General features: G+C 41.3%; 1 protein-coding gene across 11 annotated transcripts in view; it reads left to right on the plus strand.

Annotated features, from left to right (window-relative positions):
- NBEA (neurobeachin) overlaps positions 1 to 27139 on the plus strand; it is a 670094-nt gene that overhangs the window by 201780 nt on the left and 441175 nt on the right. For all 11 annotated transcript variants that reach the window (XM_053311836.1, XM_053311837.1, XM_053311835.1 and 8 more), the window contains one exon: positions 13844 to 14282. In XM_053311836.1, coding sequence (XP_053167811.1) covers positions 13844 to 14282 — 439 coding nt within the window. The remainder of the gene's footprint in view (positions 1 to 13843; positions 14283 to 27139) is intronic.

The raw sequence follows: 27139 nt of genomic DNA on the forward strand, positions 1-27139 counted from the left end.
TTGTCACCATGCATGCAAGTGAGCACAGGTGGGGCACCTACATGGATCAGTTCAAGAAATGTGGTCAGCCACTGAAAAACAAGACAGCATCAACTGGCTGGAACTCAGGGCAATACAGATGGCACTTCTGGCATTCCAACACAGTCCACAATTAACATGTGCTGATCCGCACAGACAACGCCATGGCAAAAGTGTATGTAAACTGCTGGGGGGAGAACCAGGTCAAAGTCTCTCCAGGCGGAAGCAGTTTTCCTGTTCCTGTGGACTGAACAACAGCAGCAGCAGCAGCTGCTGCTGCTACTACTACTACTACTACTACTACAAAGTTCCCAAAGCGGTTTACATAGAAAATTAATTAATTGAATTAATATGATGGCTCCCTGTCCCAAAGAACTCACAAGCAAAAAAATAAACATAAGATATACACCAGCAACAGCCACCATTGGGATGCTGTGCTGGGGTTGGATAGGGCCAGTTGCTCCCCCACTGCTAAACAAAAGAGAATCACCACTTTTAAAAGGTGCCTCTTTGCTCAGTTAGCAGGGGACAGCAGCTGGTGTCCATTACTGCACAACACACAACGCACAAGGCGATCTGAACACGGTGGCAGACTGGCTCAGCATGAGGGAAATTCTCCCAGGAGAATAGACTGAACCTGGAGACCTTCCAGTTGATATTAAACCACTTTGGAAAGCCGTCAGTGGACCTGTTTGCAACTCCAGCCAATGCCCAGGTACAATGTTTCTTCACTAGGTTCCCCTGCCCGCAAACTGAAGCAGTGGATGTTCTGTCATCTCCATAGCTGGCAGATCTTCTCTATATATGCTTTCCCACCGACACTACTCCTCGCCAGGCTTCTGCAACGAGTGAAGCTCCTCAGGGCACAGGTCATCCTGGTGGCACCGTTCTGGCCTCGAAGACCCTGGTTTTCAGACATCCAAAACCTGGCAGCAGCAGATCACCTGATATTACTGGTCATGGTGGATCTTTTTCAGCAGGGCCCAGTTCAGCACCCAGATCCCAGCTGGTTACAGCTAGCTGCCTGGAGACTGAATGTCGGCTCCTGAAACAACATGGCTACTCTTCCAAAATGCTTGACACAATGCTGGTCTCCAGATGCTCCTCCACGAACAGGATCTATCAGCACTCTAGGGCATTCTTCAGATGGTCTATGAAGCATGAGGTTCCTAAGGGGGCGGCTACTATGAAACATCTACAATTCTTTCAGGATGGTCTGGACTGGGGCCTTTCTGCAAACACCTTGAAATGGCAGGCCACCTTCCTGGTGGGACTTAACTCAGGGGGATCAAAACATTCCAGGCTGCATCACCCACACTTTGAGTGCTTCCTCAGGGGTCAACAATGATTCCCCCCCACCCCAGCAGTGCACCAATTCCTTACCTGGAATTTTCGTACGATCCTAAAGGCCCTCCAGGGTTCCCCATTTGAGCCAATTCAATCTATCCCTTTACGTCTTCTGCCCCTAAAACTTGCCTTTTTGATAGCTGTAACTTCGGAACACAGGGTGTCTGAACTTCAGGCACGTTCAGTCCTTAAGAACCTTTGCATATTTCCTGAAAACTTTGTGAAGCTCATCTCTGATCCTTTTTTCTGCCCCAAGGTAGCCTCTCATTTTCACTTGTCACAGGATGTAATTTTGCCTTCCTTTTGCCCAAAGCCGGTACATCCGATGGAAAAGGCTTGGCACAGATTGAGTGTCTGTAGGTCCTTGAAGGCGTACATTAAACGCACAAAGCACATTCAGTCTACTGAGTCCTTGTTCATATACTTTTTGCCTCGGAACATGGGCCACGCTGTTACCCCTACCATGAGAGCTCGGTGACCCAAGGCGTGCATAACCCTGGCATATGAAACACAGAGACTTAGGGCCCCCACTAATGTATTTGCCCATTCTATCAGGACCAGCACCCTTCAGCTGCATTCTCCATGAATGCTCCGGTCTGGGACATCTGCAGGCTGGCTACCTGGAGATCTCCATCTACTTTTACCAGGCACTATAAATTGGATTCCTTCGGCTCTGCTCAGGCAGCATTTGGGAGGTGGGTACTCCAGCAGATCCTTCCATCAGAGTAGGTGGAGGTCCTCCCCCACCAGTTGGCCTGAGGGCTGTGGTATGTTCCCCACTCAAGAGATGCCCTTAGATGTTAGCAGCAGAGAATGGGGCATTGGTTCATTTACCGTGAAGGCTTCTTCTTGCTGCTGCATCCAAGGGTGTCTCGACCCACCCTTCAGCACCTGTGCCTATTCCGCAGGGACCTTAGGGGAGTATTGCTGATTTAGCTGGCTGCAGTACAAGAAACATACTGGTTGTTTCCCCTTTTTGTTTGTTCTCTGGACAAACTTTCATTTTTTACTACTCTCTTCCTACAGAATAGTTAGTTGGATGTGTGTGTGTGTTTTAGGAGTGTTGGAATTTTTGAGTATGTTTTACCTCTGTTAGATATGTGTTTTTTATTCTTCACAGTACTCTTGGCTATCTTGGCCTAAAAGAACTGGGTGGGGCTATACTCATCTGGCTGTTAAACACTCTAACTCATTTACATAGTCCTGCCTTTAGTGAACCATGTGGACGAGTATAACCCACTCAAGAGATGCTCTTGGATGCAGCATCAAGAAGAAGCCTTCACGGTAAGTGGACCAATGCTCCAATTATTTAAAATGTCCTTATTACATAGACCTGTAATCTCCTGTGTATGAGGCATTGAGGTCAATTTTGGCTGCTCCCTCTCTTCCCCTTCCCATAAAATCCTTTCCTTAATCTCCCAGAGATTGTTTCTTTTCTCTCTGTATGTGCTGCTAAAACCCTTGTTTATACTCTGGCCAACTGTTGTCTAGACTACTTTAACCTTGTTTGCCTTCACTCCACCTCTACTCTCTCCTCACAGCTCAGAATGCTTCTACTTTCTTTCATCCCTGTTACTATCCCACATGTTGTGCAGCATAATGTGGGCAGTTGTGAACCACTCGCACTGCTGCAGGTTTTGTGCTTTTGCACAAGAGTGCAAATGGTTAAAATAGCGTTCTCATACTCCAGGAGTGCTTCTGATTGGAAACAATGAAAATAGCGCTTCCAGAGTTTGGGCACATCAAGTATTTGTGCTCTTGCACAAAAGTGAAAGATAGCTGTCAGTCGCTGCCATAGTGTGAGCACCTCAGAACCACCTATATTATACTGTGCAACATGTGGGCCACTGTTATTAGGACATGTCTTACCTTGTCATGCAAGAATTCTGTACAATCACTTGTCATACTCACTCTGGTGACTGCCTCTCCCATCTCTGGTGAGTAGAATGAATCGTTCAGTCAAGGAACCAATAATGATGGGCCTCAACAGGCAGGTAGTTTACTATCTGATTGGATCCATAACACAAATTATTATGATGCAGAAAACTGGCCAGGTTTTTGGAGCTGGGACCAATTATCTTTGCTAATCAGAGCTAGCATGGATTCCAGGCCGAGAGAGAGAGAGAGAGAGAGAGAGAGAGAGCACATGCCCTGTAATTGGAAGAGCATGCAGATGAGAGAGGTGGACAGGGGGAAGGAAAGGTATGATGCAGAACAGAACTGGCTTTCTCTCTCAATTTCTTTGGAGCTTCTAGGTCAGAATGAGTCTTTAGAAGAATAGAGCAAGCATTTAGAAATTGTAACAGTTCTTTGCTCTTTAGTGTGTTAGAGATGCAAAGGTTGCTTTGTAGCTGACAAGAGCATTTGTTAAGCGCATCTCAGTGTGTGTTATAGGCCAAGCCTATGATGCTCATTTAAAAGTTAGTCCCAATGATTTAAATAAAGCTTACACCCAGGTGTGTTTTTGAAAAGCTGCAATCTTAGAAAAATATCACAAGATGTCAGTTTGCCATCAGGAACAATAGACAGTATGGAAGTGGGTGATCTCATACGCTTATTTTCCTTAAGGAAACGGCACTAAAAATAAAACCCAGCGTATAGCTCGTCCAAACCTGTAAGCAGAAAGTGTGTGTTTTAGCTTGGAAAAACTGCAAAATAGATTGTAAGATCTGAGCTACCAAAAAACCAACAACTTTAGGATGCCACAAAACTCTTCCTTTTTGGACTATGAATTAAAATAAGCACCTTATTTGCTAAAATATGTACTTACTATACATGTTGGAGTTTGCTGCAAAACATTTAATGTTTATAATATTTGAACTTTAAATATAATTGCTTAATTTCAAAGTGGGAATATTAGCCTTAGAAAGGAGAAAACAGTAGAAAATTGCAGATTAGCAGTAAATAAAAAGATTTTAAGTGGTGTGTGTGTGTATGTGTTTCTGTACACCTAGAGAAAGCCTGAATGATCAGTTTTAAAAAGGCATATAATACTGCTTCAGTGTCTTGGTGGAACCCTAGGGGAGTGTGTGGAAATTATGCTTGAAGGACAGACGGTATGTATGTGTTTGGGAGACTGTTTGATACTGGGACAGGGGATGTGAGGGATAGATCAATGCTTGGCTAGTAAGCCAGGCTTGTTCACATCATGGCCATCTGCCATGATCTTCCTTAATGCCTTGACTTTCCTCAAAGTGATTATTTGAAATCTACTTCTTTACCAAATCTATTCTTGAACTATTCTAGCCTCTCTTTGCCACTACGGTATCTCCAGCTGTCATGTGATTCCCTCAGTTAATCCTCAATGCTTTATTTCTTGGCAATTCCTGCCTACTTTTGCTTCCCTTTCTTTTTCAACAATTGTAGATTGTATTTTTCTGGCAGGAGACATGTTACTTCTGTGTTGTTCACAATGCCTGGCATACTGATGGTGCTACATAAGCATTATAATCCATCTGCTCAATTATAGCTACACCCCTGTGTTCTGGCCTTTATTATAACCCAGGGTAAACTGTTTTACACAGCACTGTACTTAACAGGGGCATAGCCACCATTGTGCAAACAGGTTCAAAGAACCCGGGCCACCAAAGGCAGGGGCCGCTGAAGCTGCCAGGCATGTGTGGCTCGAGCTCCAGAAGAGCCCTGAACAAACCCCCCAGCCCATGCCCAGGTGACTAGGAGCCCTGAGCGAGCGCTTGTCCATCCTCTTCAGACAGTGTTTTGTCCAGGCACGTGACTCACGCTCAAAGTGGGTGTGGCGAGCTCTGAAGAGCCTGAGAGAGCCCTTCCCTGTCATTTCAGTCAGCGGTTGCTGCCTGAAAGCATCTATTCTCCCTTTCTCTCCATCTCTGGAGAGAGAGAAAGGGGAATAGATGCTTCCAGGCAACAAATGCTGCCTGAAAAGGATGGGCAAGTGCTCGCTCCTGAGTGGGGAGGGAATTTCTCTTGGGGCTCAGACACACCCCGTGCACATGACATCATGCGCACGGGACATCGTCAGGCGGGCCACTGGGCGGGGCTGGACCCAGGCCACGGTTCAGCTGGCTCCGCTCATGGTACTTAAACAGGACAATTATCTGTATTTGCCAGGATCAGGGACTGTTTATTCCTTGAATATATTAAAGAGGCAACAAGGCAAAGTTTGGTAATTTGACAATATATGGAAAAGCTGTAAAAATGATAAATCAGATAGCATTAAAAAAAACCCCAGAAAATGAAAAATTGATTCATCATTCCTTTCAGTCTTTTTCATAAAGATATTTTGGGCAGTATAGAAATGTATTCAATGAATGAATGAATGAATGAATGAATGAATGAATAACATATTGGGGTTCTAGTGTTTTTAATGAAGCTTTGTTAAACTACACCATTACAAATTAACTGATAGGATTGTTTCAAGAAAACAATTACTTGAATTTTTTGTAAACCCATTTATGTTTGTTATTTACTGAATATATTTGCATCTCGCCTTTTCTTCATGGAGCACAGGAATCTGGACTTCTTCATTATCAGTCATTTGTTGCCCCATAGCACTGAATTAAGAGATACTGCTGTTCAGTTAAATGCTAAGTCAGTGATGAGTTCACAAACACCCACTCTGAGTACACTGGTAATTCCTGTACATGCAAGATTAACATCATACAATTTTGCTGCATTAGGAATGAGTATTCTATAGGTAGTCTTAATTTCATGCAATCTAAATGACTATAACTTTGGTAGTTTAATGTCCCACCTGCTGGCCACACCAGGATTTGCTTCCAAGTAAACATACTTAGGATTGGGCTGAAAGAGTGTTGATGATTGATCATCCTGTTACGATGGTATGACCTTAACAGCAGAACTGTGAGTCAGGCTAATAGCCAGTTGTTGTAATAATGTTAATTGTGCCATAGAATTAGAACTCTCTTTAAATGTTTACCATTGTCATCCCTCTATTGTTACGTTGTCATTGTGGATGTTTTATTGAATTTAAAGTAAAATTCATTTTCAAATTGTTTTTCTTGATTGACAAAGTACAAATGTTGGGCAATGCAGTGCCTATTGTTAAAACTCATGTTGAGCAATGCAGTGCCTATTGTTAAGGTCTTGAGTAAGACCAATTTCAAAGATTCTGAGATGAAGCCGCTTTCTTTGAAAATGTATTTTTGTTTAGCCAAGTTTAAAAGGTTAAACTACTAAGCACTTGATTTTATAACACTTTCCCTGTTTTTTCAGCACACAGAATAAGCAGCAAAACACTTCATAACTTTTGACTAAGTTGGTCAGTCAGTCAAAGGCTACATTAAGGCTATTCAGGTAGCTTACCAGGCAAAAATAACTGAATGTACTTCACAAATCAAGTAAAATAAAGCATACTAAGAGAGGAGCGTGACAAATGATGTCACTTCAGATACAGTATCATTTATTCAACTAAATGCATTACTTTTCCCTTGGTGTAATAAATGAACTCTTCAGTTATAATGAAAAAAGAGTGAGGAGGAGGCATTTGGTATCCAACCTCTTACTCCTGGACAAGGTTAAAATCACTAAGTTTAGCAATGCTCCTTCCTTTTCTACAGACAAGTCAGTGCTACAATAAACTGAGGTTGCTGAAAATTTAAAAGCCTACTGTCAAAGTTTTTTTTTTTTTAAACCCAGACAGATGTAATTGATTATCATTTTGCTGCTGCCCATCTTTATATACTTAAATAAAAAGAAAGCTGAAATTGATTTTGTGCTAAAAATTTACGGCCAAAAATGATACATATCATGCAGTAGAGGCAATATATATTTGGAGCTGGAATTGTGAAGTTGTAACCCATTCCTACAAGGCTGGAGAGAGGAAAAAAGGGGTTTCCTAGCAACCTGGGAAAGGGAAGAAGACTTCTTGCATGTTGTATGAGCATCTGTCATGTGATCATTCAGTATGCCCAGGTGTTGCAGAATGGAGGGCCCATGCTCTATGGCAGGATACACATTCACATCAGTATAGTGGAGTAAAGGCTCAGAGCAGAGAAGCCTCCACAAGTTCCATATCACAAGAATGTTGAAGAGGAGGGGAGAATAATTGAGGAAAGCAGGGGTAGAATGGAAGGGACTTAGATTGTAATAAGTCCCAGACACACACTCCTTTTCTTTTTTTCTTTTTCGAGTCAGAAGATCCAATGTAATGATTCTACCTACCAAGCTATTGATTCTCCCTATGGGACATCTGCCTGGAAAGCCATACTTAGAGTATTACATTGAACATTTTTAGTTATTTGCTAAATCACTTGTTCTTTCTTTAATCTTATTCAGCTAAACTGATTTATTACTCTGTTTTAGCCCACTTGTTAAGCCAGCAAATAAGTATTTATCTATACTTATGAGTCTTTGCAGAAATGAAGTGTCCTGAAAAAAACACCCCTGTGGAACTTTACCCTAAATATTGACTGGAAATCTGCATTTTTGAAAAACTGTGATCATTCAGAGCTGATGTAACATATTGGTTTAAGGCAATGAGCTGGGAAGCCCCGAATGCAAATTTCATCCCAGTTGCAAACAAGGGTTAGCCTTGGGCAGGTCACTATTCTCCTGACCTCCCACTTCCCATCTGCAATGTGTGGATGAAAACAGGGGACCATCTTACAAGACTTCTTGCAAAGATAAGTGATTAAACACAAGAAAAGTATTATATGATTATTTTTATTCTTAAAATATATTTTAACTAGCTGAACCGGCGCACAGCATCTGCGCCGCTAGTCTCTCCTCGCCGCTTCCTCCCTTCCTTCCACCCGTCTGCTCCCCATCATTTTCACCTGCTGGCCGCCTCCTCTGCCAGGGCCCACCACCTCCTCCTCACCCACCGCCTGCCTCCTCCATTGCTCTCCCCCAGTTGCTGTGCCAGCCTCCGCCCGGCCATTTTTGGGAGCCCGCCACTGCCCACCCACCCAGCCGGGCTCCTCTCGGCAGCGCGGCTCAGCCTCCCGCCTCCTCCTCTCCTCTCGCCACCCTTGCTAGCTGGCCCCCAACCACTGGAGCAGCTCTCCCTCCGGACTCCTCCAACCCCCAAATGATGTTTCCCTCAGTCTCGAACTCTCGCAGCATGTCGTGAGAGTACCGCTGCCAAATCCTGGGCACTCATGCTGGCTAACAGAATTTAATTCATCCATAATTTGAATTCTTTATTGGAATTTAGGAGAGCCCTAAAGACCTACCTGTTTGGCCTGGCCTTCCCGTGCTCTTAAATTGTTTTAAAGGGTCTTTGATGTTTGTGAACCGCCCTGAGCTACCTAGGTACCAGACAGGGACCTTTCCCAGTCCTCCTGCTTGGTGATGCCAGGGATTCAACCTGGGACCTTCTGCATGCAAAGAATGTGCTCAAACACTTCCCCTAGTATTCAGGGTTTAACCTTAACCAAACATTAAATCCTAATTGTTCAATTTTGCTAAAGTTCTACAACAAACCAATGTGACATTGTGGTTAGAATATTGGACTTAGACAGGGAGACACACTTTCAAATTGCCACTCAGCTACAAAGTTTACTCAATGATTCTGACTCTGTGTTTGTCTGAGACTCAGCTACTTCACAGGGTGGTTGTGGGAATAAAGAACGAGAAACTGAGCAATGTGATTCAAGGCATATATCTTAGAACTAAATTTAATTGAAATATGTTTAGATGAATGATGCTGAGTTCTTGTTTTACAAATCATATCTTTAGTCGTTGGTATTACTATAACTTTAATAGTTGGTATTAGGTTGGTGTCAATCCCTGTTGACAGTTGCACAGCGGTAAGTTGCATATATTTCACTGAATTCCCTGGGCTGGATTGGAGCCACTTTGAAATTTAAATATTTTGGAATTGAGAGAAAGCTTCATTTCCCCCCACATCAATTATGTAACAATACTGACCCACATGTTGTACTGTGTTATGTGAGCATTCCCAATCAGTCCGTGCTCCTGCAGACATCTAAGGAAGTGCCAGTGGTCTTGTGCAAATGCATAAATTCTTAAAATTGTGCATCAGCATTGCTTTTCTGCTTTAAATTGTTACATACATCTCACAGTATATGAATTGGAAGGAGTGATCTGTGTTCTGATGCACACAGGTCTGCTGCCATCACTAAGCTAGCTCCTTGGCTTGGCTGGTAAAATGTTTAGTCTACCATTCTAACAGCACTAACAGCTTTGTGGTAAGCATGTTGTATACCTAATGTATAACTGTGGTTTCTTTCTTTTTATCTAGTAGTTGTAGTGAAACTCCCAAATAATAACTCCTATGACTTCAATTATAGTGCTTTTATAAATACACTGGCTGACATGTGCTGTGTAACACAGATAGTTCAGAACCTCCCGTGCTGCCACAGGTGTCTAAAACATTGCAGGTGTACAATCACAGTTGTGCAAAACTATGTCCATTATTTCCATTGCATGTAGTTGTGTGCAAAGGCTAAAAACTTGTTTAAAATTGCCTGCTTGCCCATTTCTTTTATGGGATGGGTGGTAGGTAGCACCCATTGTGCCCTACCAAAAATGGCTAAAAAAGAATCACTGACCCAGGATCCACTGCCAAACCACAGTGCCTGCGCTGCAGTAACATCTCATTGACAGAAGTTGCTCTCTCGCACACAATTATGACTCATCACGTTACTTCCTAGCCGGAAGTATATCTAGGGTAGGGCAGGCAGGGCACATGCCCCGGGCACTGCTTGAAGGTTATTTTTTTTAAAAAAAAGATAGCCGCCGAAAACAAAATGGCCATTGTACATGCTCAAATGGCCTCTGTGAGGCCCTAGGCCATGCCAGGCCTCGCAGAGGCCTTTTGAGCATGCCTGGTGGCCATTTTGTTTTCAGCAGCCATTTTAAAAAATATTGTAAAAAATTGCCACTGCACATGCTCAAATGGTCCCTGAGAGGCCCTAGATAACAGCGGGGGAAGGGGAAACCTTTGCAGACCCCCCACTTTAGGAGTGGCCTTTAGGAAGCCCCCCGAAGGGGCTACAGGTTAAAAAAAATTAAAGCAATTTTAATATAATGTAAGTCACTGTACACATATTCAGTTTGGCACTATGTACAGAGAATCAGGGCTTGTGAACACTTAGCTGAAGCTTATGAGCTAGGATTATATTAATTTGCTCTTACTTTGCTTCTTGTGATAAGTGAGTTAAATGTGATGTCTTAATAATATGGCTATTAATGGTGAGTTTGTCTTTGAATCAGTGTGAAATCCTTAGAATTAAGGCCCACTGGGAGTTTCTTGCTCTCTTTCTCTCATTTTAACTGTCTTTCTGAAATACTAGAATATATTCCAAGCAGTAACACAGTTTACTCTGCATATCCTTTAATTATTTTCGGCGTATCTGGGAATAGTCAAATTCTCCATTTATTTTTAAAACGTATGTAATAGTGACGCTACAATGCATAGTAGAGAATTAGACAAGCACTTCTGTTTAGCAATAGCACTTAGCAATAGCACTTACATTTATATACCGCTCTATAGCCGGAGCTCTCTAAGCGGTTTACAATGATTTAGCATATTGCCCCCAACATTCTGGGTACTCATTTTACCGACCTCGGAAGGATGGAAGGCTGAGTCAACCTTGAGCCCCTGGTCAGGATCAAACTTGTAACCTTCTGGTTACAGGGCAGCAGTTTTACCACTGCGCCACCAGGGGTTTAGTTTTCCAAGTACACCTCCACATAGTATTTGGGTATTACATGAGCCCCAGCATACTATAAGGGCTCTCTCTGCCTCCCAGTCCATTTGAATACATTTTGAATTTGGAATTCAAATTTGGAATTCCCTCCACTCTCCCTCCCTTTCAGCCAATGGGGCCACAGTTGCCCATTACAACACTTCATTTGTATGATAACAAGCCGGCCAAGAAGAAAGGAAATCAGAAGCCAGTGCCAGAAAAAACAATCAGCAAGGGAAAAACAGGTCTCCAAAATGGCACTCAGAACATGGATACACTTAGATCTAAATGGGATTGTTCTGCTCTGAACTCAAAACAGGCCCTTTATTTAAAGGAAGTTCTGTTTTGAGCTCAAAATGCCCTGTTATGAGTTGTAGCATTTTGCCATCAAAAAGTTCTGCCCATCCGTAGCAGGCACTTGTGAACCACCTACATACATTATGCTGCACAATGTCAGCCACATTTTTTGAAAACCAGAACTCGTGTTCATAGATTGAATTGTAGTTACTGTTAGTTTTTTAAAATCTAATCTTATCCTTATGGCATTGAAAAGATTAAAATATATGTTTATAAATAACTCTTCCTGAATAATCTAAATTATCTGGGAGAGTGCTTCCTTCTGCATGATCTCCACTGCACATTAAGATAATCGGGAGAGGTCTATCTCCATATACCGCCAGTTTGCCTGGCGGTGACTCGGGAGTGGGCCTTCTCTGTAGTCACTCCTAGGCTGTGGAATGTGCTCCCTATAGACATTCATGGTTTAGCATCTTTACCAGCTTCAAAAGAGCACTTAAGACACATTTTTTTTAGCCAGGCTTTTAATAATCTCTGAATTTTTTAAATTTGTAATTGCTGTTTAGATGTTTTTTAAATTGCTAAATGTGTTAAATTTCTTAATTCCTTGTCTTTGTTTTTGTGAACTGCCTGCAGCCCTTGGAGTCAGGCAGTATATAAATAAATAAATAAATACACACATTAGATTATTATCTCCCTAAAATATACCAGCACAATATTTCCATTCTTAGCATCTACAAAAGCTTGTAAAAAAAGCAACTGATTTGTTGCAAAAATCAGTTACAAGCATTGATAAAGGGTTAAATTTGAATATCTACAGGTTGTGGATGGCCAGTACGAACCTCCAAGGTCATTTCCACCCACCATTTTGAGAAGAAACATTTTGTGCCCCCCCTTTTTAATCGAACACTATTTTTCTTGGGGAAATGGCACAGTTTGGGCTTGGGGGGCATTGCTTGAGCCTCTAAGAACCTAACCCCAGCTCCCGGTTTCCCATTGATTCAATGACTCAATCCACGTTGTAGAGGAGAACGGAACTCCCCCACAGATACCAGAGTTCACCTGTACTTTAGAAATGGGAACAACTTCATCTCCAGAAAGTTTAGAAACTATTTGAAAGAGATGCAACATAATTTGCATAACTTAGTACAGCAGTTGTATTTAAAAATTTGCTATTTGTTACAAAGCCAGCACTTTGTAAGAGAAATACTAGGATTGTCACTGAATTCTGCAAAAAGCTGAATTTTGCTCAGACTCCGTAATTTTTGTAAATTTGAATATTTTTTTGAAACAGGCTTCTTGGCCTCTTGGCTAAGATCGAGTGTGTGTCTGTCCTGAAACACTTTAACCAGAATTTCAAGCATCACAAAGGTGACAGAGGACAAAAGTGACAGTGCTTTCTTTAGTTCTGCTGCTTTCCAAAGAAAGTCAGAGTTTCCAGGATGGGAGTGGATGGACTCTGCTAACAGGCTAGATGTCTCAATCCATGAGAGCAGGGGCTGTCCTTGGAGAGCCCTGGCTGTGTGCGGGGCCTGGGGCAAATCAGCCAGTGCAGGGCCCCCTTCTAATTAATTCTAATAGGGGTTAAAAGAGCGGGGCCCAGGGCATTTGCCCTGGTTGCTATGCCCTAAGGACAGCCCTGCATGAGAGTGCTGATTCCTTCAAGTACTGAGACAAACTGATGATGTGACTGGACTAGGCTGGCTACTAAGAAGCTTTGGCATATAGTGGTTAGAGTGCTGGACTAGGACCGGGGAGACCCGAGTTCAAATCCCCATTCAGCCATGAGACTTGCTGGATGACATTGGGCCAGTCACTTCTCTCTCAGCCTAACCTAGTTGTGAGGAGAAACTTAAGTATGTAGCACACTGCTCTGGGCTCCTTGGAGGAAGAGCAGATATAAAATGGAAATAATAATAATATAACTGTGGCTTCATATCTCAGACTGAGTCAATCTCTGTCATCTCTTCCTAGTCTCCATCATTCTTTATGGAGCAGAACTATTTATGCATATGTCATGTGAACCAAAGTAGGTAGCTAGCGCACCAGATCATGAGCCTTTTAAAACCGAACTTATAAATGCCCTTTCTTGTTGCTCAACAACTGACGAGAGTTAGAGAGAGACTAAAGTTAGAGAGAGAGAGGTGAGGCTCAACTACATACAAACAAAATAGACTGCTGGCATCTTAAAGTCAACTTCTCCTTTTTGCAATCCTTGAAAGGGCCTAGATACAGTAGGCACTTATTAAGCATTGCACTCCCATATCTGCTTTGGTTTCAGCAGCAGGGGTGAGGGGGCAATGTCAGAAAATATATCTGGCATTGAACATGATTGCCATGGGAATCTGGGAGAGGGGATGAAGGACAGTTAAAGATGGACCACGTGAGTGTGGCTCTTCAGTGCATAGTAGAAAGAGGCCTCCGTGAATGCATCTGCAAAATTGCCTATCTCAATTTCTATTAATAACATTGATATAGCCATATTGATTTCCACACACAACTGTGTTTTAACATTTCTTTTGCAGATACTCCAGCTGTATTTCCAGATAATATCAAAGAAAAAGAAACTCCAACACCAGTTGAAGATATTCAGCTGGAAAGCTCAATTCCTCATACGGACTCTGGAATTGGAGAGGAACAGATGCCCAGTATCTTGAATGGAACAGACTTAGAAACGAGTGCTGGCCCTGATGCTATGAGTGAACTGTTGTCTACTTTGTCTTCTGAAGTGAAGAAATCTCAGGAAAGCTTGACAGAGAGTCCCAGTGATATCCTGAAACCTGCATCCTCAATATCAAGTATCAGCCAAAGCAAGGGCATCAATGTCAAGGAAATCTTGAAAAGTCTAGTGGCAGCTCCTGTTGAGATTGCAGAATGTGGCCCTGATCCAATCCCCTACCCTGACCCTGCACTGAAGAGAGAAGCTCAGCCTATCCTCCCAATGCAGTATCACTCCTTTGACAGGTATATGGCACAGTTGGTTTACTATTTAGTATCATATTAATTAATCTTGTCACTTGAACATATAGATTGTCTGTGAGATATTGATAAAGAGCATGCCATGAAAATACAGCTGCTTTATATCCATTTGCGCTGCCTTAGTATAAGCGGACCATATTGTTTATAGAAAATGTCTCTGGATTGAATTTTGTCTTCTAGCAGCAAATAAAAGTATAATTAGTATTCAGAGAACAGATCTGCTTTACAAAGCTATAACCTTTCTCAGTGTAAAACAATGCTTTTCATCCTGAAATACTTCTGTAACAGAAAACAGATAGACTCAGCAAAATTACTCAGTATTTCCAGTGTCAACTCTTTTAATTTGACTGCCTTTTAGTATGCTTTTTTACCCATCCCACACTTTATGAGAAAAATGAAAACAACCACCATCACCCCCGCCCCAAGTTTGTTTCTACCTAAATTCATTGTGGTCATTTGAAGAACAGTGAACTTGTTTGGCTAAAGTAGGCTAAATTGGAACAGCTACAACTAGAGAGACCATGTTAAGAAGTATAACTGATATGTTCCTAAGAAAAGCAAAGTTACTTTTGTTTTCCAACTTCAAACCTGTGGAAGCAGTCACATTCAAACTATCATGGCAAAACTAGATGTTCTACAGTGAGCCCCCCCCCCCATTAAGATCACATTATGGGTTGTTAGATCATAGTCTAAGTAAATATTGTTCATCAAGTTTTATAATATTAGGTTCCATATAAATAATTATGGTGAAATATATTTAGCTCCAATACAATACTGGAAAGTTGGAGAGAGACTAAATTGTATAATTAACACCACCATATATGATTGGATATCTAACCAGTCCATATTATCATTTGCTTAATTTAATGTGGTTTATTTTCTGAACCAGGCAATTTGGGGTGAGCACTAATGTCCCCAAATGTTTTGGCATCTCTCTAGGGTTAGATTACCTTTATTGCTAGTGGTGGCAGCATCTAATTTACTGAAAATGCCATTCCTCTATGGGTAGTGTGGGATCAGTACATCAAGAGCTGCTTCTTTTCCTGGCAGTTGGCTTTACAAGCTTCCTTTCCAAAAATAGGCCGGGGGAGGGTAGAAAATGGCAGCCAGTAGGAGCCAGCCCTGGTAAAAGCAGCAATACCGTCAGTTCTGATTCTTCTGCTACTCACAAAGGCTTGCATTTTCAGTAAAGTTCAAAGGACACCACTGCCGTTGTTGCCTACAGTAAAGGTAAGCTGCTTGAATGCTGTAATTTTCAGCAGTTTGTGCCCCCCTTCACTTAACTGAACACCTGCCCCCATTTTCATCACCCAGGAGAGTGGTGGTGAAAATGCGGAGGGGGGGGTATTGGGTTGAGCACTAGTCCATACCAGTCATATGATGCCAATGGGGTATATTATTTCTTGTTGTATGGAATGGGGAATTATAGTAAGAAAAGGTCCATTTTATGCATCTCTTTTGGTTTTGTGAAATGTGGGCGAATTAATAAGCTGTGAACACTGAATCTTCAGCAAAGCATTTATCTGGTTCAGGGGCATAACAAAGCTGGAGTAGGCCCAAAGACAAAATTTTAAAATGGGCCCCTCACTGATACACACACACTTCACAATACACTCACACTCACATCCCCATTATGCCAGCTTCTCTAGAAAACTCCACTCCCTCGTTTTAACCCTGTCCCTCCACCCTCCCATGGGGAAGAGTGCTCCCGGCTCAGAGTTGCTTCTGCAGACAAGGATTTTGCTGCATGCATGCAGCCTTTGCTCCAAACTTGGGGTTGGCTTTTCCACGGCACCGAAGCTCTGCGGGTGTTGGGGAGTCATGTGACTTGCCTCTGGGGGGCCCCTAGGCAGCCGCCTCCCCTTGCCTAATGGTAGTTACGCCCCTGATCTGGTTGCATACACGAAGACCCCCTTCACCATACCATCCTAAAGCAACTGAGCAGTGATGTGAAAACAAGGTTCAGCAATAAGAAACTGTAGATCTAAAAAAGATCTTTAAGAAGAGAGATTCTGTATTTAATAGAAAAGAAATACAAAAGGAGATAAAAGCCCAATTGATTGATTTAAGTGCCATCAAGTAGATGTCAACTCTTAGCGACCACATAGATTCTCTCCAGGATGATTTGTCTTCAGCGTGGCCTTTAAGGTCTCTCAGTAGTGCATTCATTACTGTTGTAAAAGCCCAGTACCAACTATAAAACCAAATACTATGGAAAAGGTGCCAAAGACAGAAGCAAAATGGGGCGGGGGTTGAAGTGCGCACTGAGAAATTCACATGTCACTATAGCAAAGAAGCCAGAAGATGGTGATACCCACAGTCTCTTATGTCTGTACATGAATGCAATTTATGGGAAACAAACAGAAGGAACTAGAAATCCTAACACTGGAAGGCAAATATGATCTAATAGATATCACTGAAACTTGGTGGAATGAGACTCATGATTAGAGCATTGTGCTTGAAGGGTATAACTTGTTCAAAACAAATGGACTCAACAGAAAGGGACAAGGGAGTTGCATTGTTTGAAAATAATGTATATGCTTGTACAGAAATCCATGAATCTGAGCATGGAAGCCTAGCTGAGAGTGGGTAGAAATAAAAGGTGAGGGCGAGGGAAAGTAATACCACCATGGGAATTTACTACAGATCATAGGGCCAAGTGGCAGTCATGGACGTTACTGTCCTTAGGCAGATTACCAAATTTTCAGAAGCAGGCATTAATCGTATTGGGGACTTTAACTATCCTGACATCAGCTGGAAATCTAATTTGAGTGAGCGATCCAATAAGATCTTAACTCCCAACCCTAGGTGACAACTTAACCTTTCAGAAGGTGGAATCAACAGGTCAGCCACCAACAAGGGAGATGGGTAGAAGTGAAAGTTGGGACGGGGGAAACCATGAGGGAAAATTACTGTGCTATCTTGGAATTCATATCAAGGAGAAGAAAAACTTCAGGAAGTCAAGACATATACCTGGATTTCAGGAAGGTGGACTTTAATGAGTTGAAAGAAAAAACTAATAGGGTACCATGGCTAAAAATCCTAAAGGTAAAATAAGAAGGAAGGATGGGATATGCTGAAATGTGAATACTCAAGGTACAATCACAAAAAATTCCCATGAAAAGGGGAAATGGGAGACTTCTCGAGAAACTAGCGTGGATGCCCAAAGAAATCTGAAGCAAAAACAAGGCATATAGGAAATGGAGGGAGAGGCATGTAACCAAGGTAGAAAACAAAAGGCTGGTCCTGAACTTGTAGGGATGGTGTGAGAAAAACTAAGGCTCAGATTGAGCTGAGGATTGTGAAGGGTGCCAGAAACAATAAAAAGGAGTTTGCTGAATTTGTCCAGGACAAGAGACAAGACAAAAAAGTGATAGGTCTGTTGCCTGGAGAAAATGGTGCATTGGTAACAGGTGACAGGCAAAGCTGCTTAGTGCCTATTTTGCATCTGTTTTCTCCAACAAGGCAAAACCGGCTCAGCCGTGCAAAAGATGCACATATAAAGGCGGGAAATGTACCTCAAGAGAGGTAAAGAGCTGGCAAGAGAACACTTAGCTGCCATAAGAGTGTAAGTCTCCAGTTCAAGATGAATTACATCCCTGGGTACTGAAGAAAATTTTGCAGACATGGTCTCAGAATCACTGTCTAATCTTGAAGAACTCATGGAGAACATGTGAATTACTGAAACTCTGGAGACAAGCAAATATCCCTGTCTTCAAAAGGTGGCGGGGAGGAGCCAGGAAACTACAGACCTGGCAAGATCCTAAAACAGATTATTAAACTGTCCTTGAGCACTTAGAAAAGAATCTCATAATTAGTAGGAGCCAGCACGGCTTTGTCAAAAACAAGTCATGACTAATCTCATCTCCTTATTTGACAGAGTTACTAGCTGGTAGATCATAGGCATGCTGTAGACATAGTGTATCTTAATCTGCAAAGCATTTGACATAAGTCCCTCCATGATATCCTTGTTGACAAGTTGGCTAGATGATGCTACTGTTGGGTGGATTCACAGCTGGTTGAACAACCATCTCTCTCTCTCTCTCTCTCTCTCTCTCTCTCTCTCAATTTTATACTACCTGATATGTAAATCTCTAGGCAGTGTACAGATGCCAACATTAAAATCACAGGTTAAAATACATTAAACACAATAAAAACAATATAAAACAAATTATTACAATTATTAAAATTCTAATTAAAAGCCTGAGAGAACAGGAAAGTCGTGAGGGTCTTCCTGAAAGCAAAAAGAGAAGGAGATGCTCTTATTTCAGCAGGGAGCATATTCCAAAGCCCTGGGGCAGCCACAGAGAAAGCCTGGTCCCAAGTAGCCACCAGATGAGCTGGTGGCAACCGTAACCGGACCTCTCCAGAAGATTGTAAAAGGCGGGAGGGTTTATAACAAAGGAGGCGCTCTCTTAAATAACCTGATCCCAAGCCATTAAGAGTTGTATAGGTAATAACCAGCACTTTGTATTTCACCCAGAAATATATTGGCAGCCAGTGCAGTTCTTTCAAAACGGGTGTTATGTGGTCCCTTCGTGTTGTTCCAGAGACGAATCTGGCTGCCACATTCTGTACCAATTGTAGCTTCTGGACTATGTACAAAGGCAGCCCCACATAGAGTGCATTCAAGAAGTCAAGTCTGGAGGTTACCAGCATATGTACCACTGTTTTATGGTCATTCACCTCTAGAAATGGGCGTAGCTGACATATCAGCCAAAGCTGATAAAAAGTGCTCCTGGACACTGCCTCAACCTGAGAAGCCAGGGAAAACTTTGAGTCCAGGAGCACTCCTAAGCTACATACCTGATCTTTTAGGGGGAGTTTAACCCCATCCAGAACAGGCAGGTTTAAATCATCTCTCAGGTCCTGACCCCCACAGTCAGTACCTCAGTCTTATTTGGATTCAACTTGAGTTTGTTATCCCTCATCCAGCCCATTACCACCTCCAAGCAGGCATTTAGGGAAGATATGCCATTTCCTGATGAGGTCGACGGAGAAGTAAATCTGAGTTTCATCAGAATATTGATAACACCCAGCACCAAACCTCCTGATAATCTCTCCCAGTGTTTTCATGTCGATGTTAAAGAGCATTGGAGACATTATGGAGCCTTGTGGAACTCCATACATTAGTTCTCGCTTTGCGAGCAACAGTCTCCAAGTGACACCATTTGGAATCTACCAGAGAGGTAGGAGTGGAACCACTGTAAAACAGTGCCACCCAAGCCCACCCCTCTCAGGCGGTCCAGAAGGATACCATGGTCGATGGTATCAAAAGCTGCAGAGAGATCCAAGAGGATCAGCAGAGTCACACTCCCTCTGTCAATAGCCAATTGGAGATCATCCATAAGGCCAACCAAGGTAATCTTGAGCCCATAGCCCACACGAAAGCCAATTTGATATGTCTAGATAATCTGTATCATCCAGAACTGCATGGAGTTCAGAAGCCACCACCCACTCAATCACTTTGCCCAACCATGTAAGGTTAGAAACAGGTCTGTTATTAGCTAACTCTGAGGGATCCAGTGAAGATTTCTTCAAAGGTGGTCTAATAAAAGCCTCCTTAAGACAAGGAGGCATCCTGCCCTCCCTCAGAGAAGCATTTATAATATTTACCAGACCCTCTCTGATAATATAATTATCATATGAGATAAGCCACGTTGGGCAAGGGTCAAGAGAACAGGTTGTAGGGCTCACAGTCCGAAGCAGTCTGTCTGCTTCCTCAGGAGTCACAAACTGAAAATGATCCAAACTAATCCCATAAGAAGAGTTGCTGGATACCTCCACAGAAGACCCTGCAATAACTGTGGAATCCAGCTTGGCCCGAATGTGAGAAATTTTATCCACAGAAAAGTCGCTAAAAATGTCAAAGCAAGAAACGGATGGTTCCAAGTTTAAATTCAAGGGGGGAGAGTACATACTAGCCCCCTCACAACCCTCATCAATTAGTGTGAATATGGAAATAACAAATAAAGAAACTTTACCCCTATGGGAATCCAGGGGTAAGGTTCCTTACTCCAAAAAAAAGGGGGGGGGTTTAAAAAAAAAGCAGGAAGGGAGCAGAAATAAGGGTAGAAAGCATAGTACTTTATTCTCCAGGTTTCCAAGAATGCTCCCCCAACCCCCCATTCCTCTTATTGTTTAATTTTTTAAAACAAAAAAGAACCACAAAATGGCACTGTGCTTCAAAATGGCGGCTGGTAATGACATCAGAAGTCATTTTTGGCCACTCAGGAATCGTGGATAGGCAAAAATTGCCTATATTTCATGCACTGGATAAAGGAACGGAGTTTCTAAGACCCATCATCAGATACATGAAACCACAATCTGTGAAACTGCAGATAACAAAGGTCTCCTGTAATCTTCTTTGTTTTGCACAGCTAGCTCTCTAAAACTTTGTGATTTTTCTTTTTATATGAGGTTTTTTGTTGTTGAGATCTACAGTGATCTACAGTAGCCATCATCTTAGTACAGGATGAAACAATTGGACAAATGCTTTTTTGCTGGTCCAATGTTCATTTCTTGCCAAGGAGGTCATTTCTTACCATAAAGTGAAATTGATCTGAGACACTACCTTAGGTCTCTATCTGTTTCACAAGTTGGAGCCAGGTTTTCAATCCAGGATCTCTTCTCTGGGCCTTGCCACCTCTTGTTTGTGCATAGCTACAGTTATAACTGTAATAGTAGAGAAGGGTTATAATCATTAGTTGCAACCTATGTATACTTAAAGAGATATTCAAAATGTGTGAAAGACTCTTAGTGCAGTATTAATTTTGCATGTTTCTACATGCTTGCAAGTTTCTTATGGATTTTATGGATATTTCTAATGTTCAATATTGCAGTTTGTTATACCATGTAGTACTATGTTTGTGTAAGTATTTTAATGCCTATTTTATTTCAATTTGTAACAAATTGTATAAGAAAAGTTTACTTGAATTTCCAAATTCACCTAGAAAATAAATACTTCTTAATCACAAAAAATAATATTTTTTAAAAGTGGAAGAATAAATGATACAATCTCACAATACTGTCCTATAAGACATGTAGCTCATTTTTAAAACATGCAGAATTATAAATGAAACGTAAAAGCAGAAAACATGTTTCAACACATCTTATGAAATAGGTCTTCTGTGTAGTTAATGTATTCAGCAGTTCAAGTACTATCGAATGTAAATGATGAGGTGATATTGATGAAAGGAGGGATTGAGGTCTCGGGGGGCGCTGATGACGGATTGAACAGAAGCGCCCTTGCACTGCACGTAACTCAAGTCTGTCGTCTTCACTACTCAAAGCCATAATGGAAGGTGGCAGTCTGAAATGAGTTGCCACGGCAAAGAGTATTATTTTTGAAATGCTTTCACACAAATCACTAGGCCCTGCATACAACTTAGTTTCATGCTTTAATGTCATCAGGAGGCACAAATTGGTGTGTCTAATTGTTTGCCACCTGCCAGCAAAATGAGCTGCCAGCTAGCCAGACGGGTTTGATTGTCCGTCAGCCGTTCAATAGATTGAGAGTGACAACATCAAAAATGTCACTTCAAACTCTGAAGCTTTGAGCAGCTTTTCAGAGACCTCTTCCCCACAAGTGCTTCTGGACAACTGCATTTTTCAATCAGTTTCAATATATTGCTGCCTTCTGCCTCATCTGTCTTAAGGTAGCTGTAATTACATTATGAGCTGTATAAACAGATTTCTCAGGCCCTGGAGTCTGGACTGAGTAAGTTATGACTCATCTTAACATCAAACTGAATTTCTTGAAAATAATATGCAGGTGATACCAGTAGAAGTATAAGATGAGGGGTTATTTGTGCTAGACTTGCAATTGTTCTAGAGTGAACATGACAAATAACTTTGTATTCTCTAAATCTGACCAAAAACCCTGCCCAGAACATTTGTGCTAAAAAATTTGACGTCTCTTTTCTGGCGACATCCCATTTTGAGTGGAGTTTATTTACAAGCAAGTACACATACATAATGCATGCATACATACATACATACATACATACATACATACATAGTATTACCACATCCCTGTAAAATTGTGAAACTTTGTGAGATTTGAAATTTCCTGTCTATGGATCATTGCAGGGTATTTACTCAGTACTGTGAGAACATTATTATGTTCTCACATAATAGAAGTGTGAGAACATTCAAGTTTGAGAACATTCTATTAAAATAATTCTTCTTTTTGACAAAATAGCACTGCAGTAGCTACAAATAATAATTTTTAAAAGGCTAAAGTATGATCTAAAATGGTGATCACCAAAGTGTTTTAAAGTGTTAATTTTAATTAATTTTTCTTAATTCATCCCTCCCCATCATTCCTCAAATTGCATTGTAGACTCTGAATTAAATAAGGACTTTGGTTTAGGTCAAATACTGTCCAGAGGAGAGCACAGTAAAATTTAGCATGTGATATTCAGAGACAGTCTCCCTTTCACCATTTCTTGCATTAAACCCCTGAAGTGCTGCTTAAGCTCCAGGGAGTTCTTAAAAGGGGGGGAGAGAAGGGGGAGAAGCTGCTTGTAGTGTATGTGCTAGCCTCTAGATGCCGTAAATGTCAGTTTATTTGAGTATTTAAGAGCTGCAGAATTTGCTGTATGTTTGAAATAAAGGTGCATTTGTATTTTAAGTAGGAACTTGATAGGATGTAATTTTCACTGTACTGATGTAAAAGTCATTTTAAATCAACTGCGTTGAGGGCACCAGTCGGCCTGACTCTGAATTTATTTAAGGTTTTAATCTCTCAATGTATTATTTTTCCTAAATATATTTTTGAGAGTGCAAATGAAATAAGTAAATGAATGATAGATGTGCCTCTACCACATAGCAAAGAGCATTTTAAACCCTGAAGATTTCCAAAAGCCTTTTGAATTGGTGGGGTCAGGAGATAAAAAAGCTCAATGCACAAGCCTGTCTGTCCATCTAAATCTTTGGATTGTGGTCATCATATATTCAGCTCTTTGCAAAATACATAAATGACTCCAAATGCTTGTATTATTTAGCAGGGGAAGAGTAACTGGCCCTATCCACCCCCAGCACAGTACCTCCAGTGACTGTTGCTGGTGTTTCTTTTAAATTGTGAGCCCTTTGGGGACGGGGATCCATCTTATTTATGTATTATTTCTCTCTGTAAACTGCCCTGAGCCATTTTTGGAAGGGTGGTATAGAAATCAAATAAATAAATAAATAGTAATAATAATAATCTAATCGAATTTTAAATGGCTCAGTTTAAATACTACTTTGACCTCTTATTTCCCATTGATATATTTTTTTTTATTTTGTTTGATTTTAAAACAGTAGGATGCTCTGGCATCATCAAAAGATGTCTTACTATTTATCCTCCCCACTGACTTCCTATACTTTGTTATTTATGGTTTACATTTTTCCTGAAACTCTTTTTAACTCTCTGTTGCTGAATATATTTGCACTGACTATTTTAACTAATACAGATAGTTTAGCTCTGTTAGCGGTCATTGAATCATCACTAAGTATGTCTGCTGTGATATGGAACACCTCTGATGCCATAATGATTTAGAATGGGATACCAGAAGATGTGCAATTCAAAAACCAAACAGATGTTCGAAATTCTGGCAGCCTTATGAGATCAAAGACCTGGCTTGAAAGCTTGCTTTTCAGACAGTGGTCTTTAACATCTGATAGACACCACCCCGCAAACACAAACAGTGAAACATCCAAATCTAGACTGTCTTTTCCATATATTTTGGAATCTGAACGGATTACTCATAAACCTTATTCACTATTGCAGGTCAGCCATACATGGACATCTTCCTTTAATGGCTTTTATTTAGCAATGAATTTTCAGATTTAAGATTTATGAAGACATTTTGTGTTCTTCTCATGGCCTTGGTACTTTTGCATCAGAAAAGGTGTCTCCTTTTTTGTGAGCTCTTGATAGTTATATAGAACCTCAGATGCTTGCTTTGTCTTTTCTTTTTCTTTTTTGTCTGTCCTCAGTTGACAAATCATGATGCTCTATTTTTTTAAAAGTCTAGTATATTTCTCTGATTTATTCTATTAAATTTATGATGGTTTTTAAATACTACTCCATTGTTCGGAAATATTCAAAGTTAATGTTATTAGAGCTCTTTGAAACACATTTATCTGGAAGTATCTGACTTTGGTTATTTTGACCAGATCCAATTGATTTTGATTCCTACTACTACTACTGTTATGAATATTTGTATACTACTTTTCAATAAAAGTTCTCAAAGCAGTTTACATAGAAAAATAGCTAAGGTGGTTCTCTGTCTCAAAAGGACTCAAAATCTAAAAGAACATTGGATAGACACCAGCAGCAACCATTGGAGAGATTATTTTCTGGGCAAAATACAAGGTTTTTGTTATAACCTATAAATCCCTAAACAGCTTTGGCCCTGGGTATTTAAGAGAATGTCTTCTTTGCTATGAACCACATCACCCACTGAGATCATCTGGATAGGTTCATCTGCAGTTGCCACCAGCTCATCTGGTGGCTACTTGGGGATAGGCCTTCTCCATTGCTGCCCCAAGACTTTGGAACAAATAAATAAGAATTATGCTGAAATAAGAGCCTCCCTATCTCTTACAACTTTTTAAAAGGCAGTCAAGACTCATTTGTTCACCCAGGCTTTTAATTAGATATTGTTTTAATTGTGTTTTTAATAGTTTTAATGTTTTAAATTTTAATTGTTGAAATGTTTTAATCTTTTTATCTGTTGTTTTTATTGTTTTGTTGTAAACCGCCCAGAGACTTGGGTTTTGGGCAGTATACAAATGTGTTAAATAAAGAAACAAACAAACAAATAAAATTATGTACTGGGTTTGGATAGGGGCTGCATAAGGGCATTTGTTCTCCCCCTGCTAAATAAGAGGGTCACCATTTTTAAAACTGCCCTGCTCAGTTAGCAAGGATTAGACTTTCCTCGGAATAAGCATGCATAGGATTATGGCCTAGTAGACTTCTGGTGTTTTCAAAATGAAGAAATCAAATCTGATGAATAAAGGGATTTTTTTGTTTTGACCAATATGAAGAAATGAACTCCATAAGATTTAATAACCAAATTACATTGATATAGTTACTGCTGTGGTTTTGTCTTAGAATTAAATGCAAACCACATTTCTAGAAAAGGTTGAGTGGTGAAAGAAAACATGAGGTTCTGGAAATTTTGAAAGGATGGTAATCTTTGAAGTTTATTTTCTATGGATTGATATACCATCTACAACTTGCATCTCTAAAAGGTTTACATCCTAAAACAACATAAATTATTTAAAACAATAAATTTAAAGGATAAATTTCTTTATCCTTGCCATTTATTGTATATGGGTAGAGGGACATTTCAAAAGTGGAAAGTCTCTACCCTCTGCCATGGTGCAGGAAGTCCTGATTCACAGTTGAGCCTCCATGCTGAAGCAATATTTGGAGACCTTCCCTTAGATGCCCCTGCTTTCAGATGTGAGGAGGGTAGAGGCTGAGAGAGGGACTTCTCAGTAGTGTACCACTTGTAGGATTATCACCCCAGAACACTTGCCTGGCACCTAATTTATTATTCTTCAGGTGCCAAGAAAAGGCCTCTTTGTTCTCTATGGCCTTTGGGAAACATTTGATCTGTAGCCGCGCCCTGCAAGCATGGAGCACACTGGGTATCTTTGGTTGTTTGACTCAGTTTCTTTCTGTCCAAACTAGTGTGCACTTCCTCAGGGATTCGCTCCTTCGTCCACAGTTCCTGGGGGGGGGGGGCAGTTGTATTCTTGGCTCTTTGGACTTTTGGACTGTCTTTTGACCTCAGTTTTGCCCACCATTTTAGATTTGTTTGCCTCCAGTCTGATGGCCTCAAGAAAAACTTTTAAAAGGTGTTCCTCGTGCTGCTGCACTGTCACCTTGTCTGATCGGCACTTGTGCCTTCTTTGCCTAGGGGAGGACCACATTGTCAAGTCCTGTAAAATGTGTCTTTCCTTTTCAAAACAGACCTGAAGAAGTCAGGTCATCCATTTGAGGGCTGCACTGTACAGAACCACCTTGCACCCACCAACCCCGATGCCATCGTCAATGTTGATGCTTTTGAAGCACAGATCTGCTTACAAGACTCCATCCCAGTCCTTCTCAGGTGCTTTCAGGAAGCCACAGGACCTCCCTAAAGAGTTCCACCATAAGCACCATAAGAAGAGAAAGCACAAGGAGACCAATGCTTCTACACTCCTGAAATGCCAAAAGATGTATTTCGTGTCGATGTCAACACCACCTTCAACTGCTTTGACATTGACCAAACCAGCTTCTCCTTTGCCACTTTCAGGTCCGGCTTTGACATCACCCTCAACTTCGACATCAACAACTGTCGAGCATCACTCCTTGTCCGTGAAGTCTTCTGTGTCACTGAGTCTGTTGCCCTCATTAATATCGTCAGCGCCATCCAAGTATTCTGTTCACACTAATAATTGTCTTCTCCACAGATCGCCAAGAGGTCTTCATTCGTGCCACTGTCAACATCAGGTTACTTGCCAACATTGACATCATTGTTTGCTCCCCTGACTTCAATGTTGGTTTCTACCATCCATCCTTCTCCACGTTCGACTTTGCTACCACCATCGTTCATTGTTGATTAGACCCTTCGACCTTCCTCGACTTTGACTTCGCTGGCCTTCGGCACTGATTTTATGTCAATATTGACAGTGTAGAAAGATTTCCCACCAATTCTGAACTCCGGCTCTGTCTTGGATTCTCCTTTGACTGCATCTGGTTCTACTTTCAAGTGACTTTTGCTACAGAGACTTGACATCAAGGACAAGTCCGACACTGGGATACCACAAGTACCCAGGACATTGACTGTTTCTCCAGCCAG

Source organism: Hemicordylus capensis, chromosome 3 (genome assembly GCF_027244095.1).
Source record: "Hemicordylus capensis ecotype Gifberg chromosome 3, rHemCap1.1.pri, whole genome shotgun sequence".
NCBI classification, from domain to species: domain Eukaryota; kingdom Metazoa; phylum Chordata; class Lepidosauria; order Squamata; family Cordylidae; genus Hemicordylus; species Hemicordylus capensis.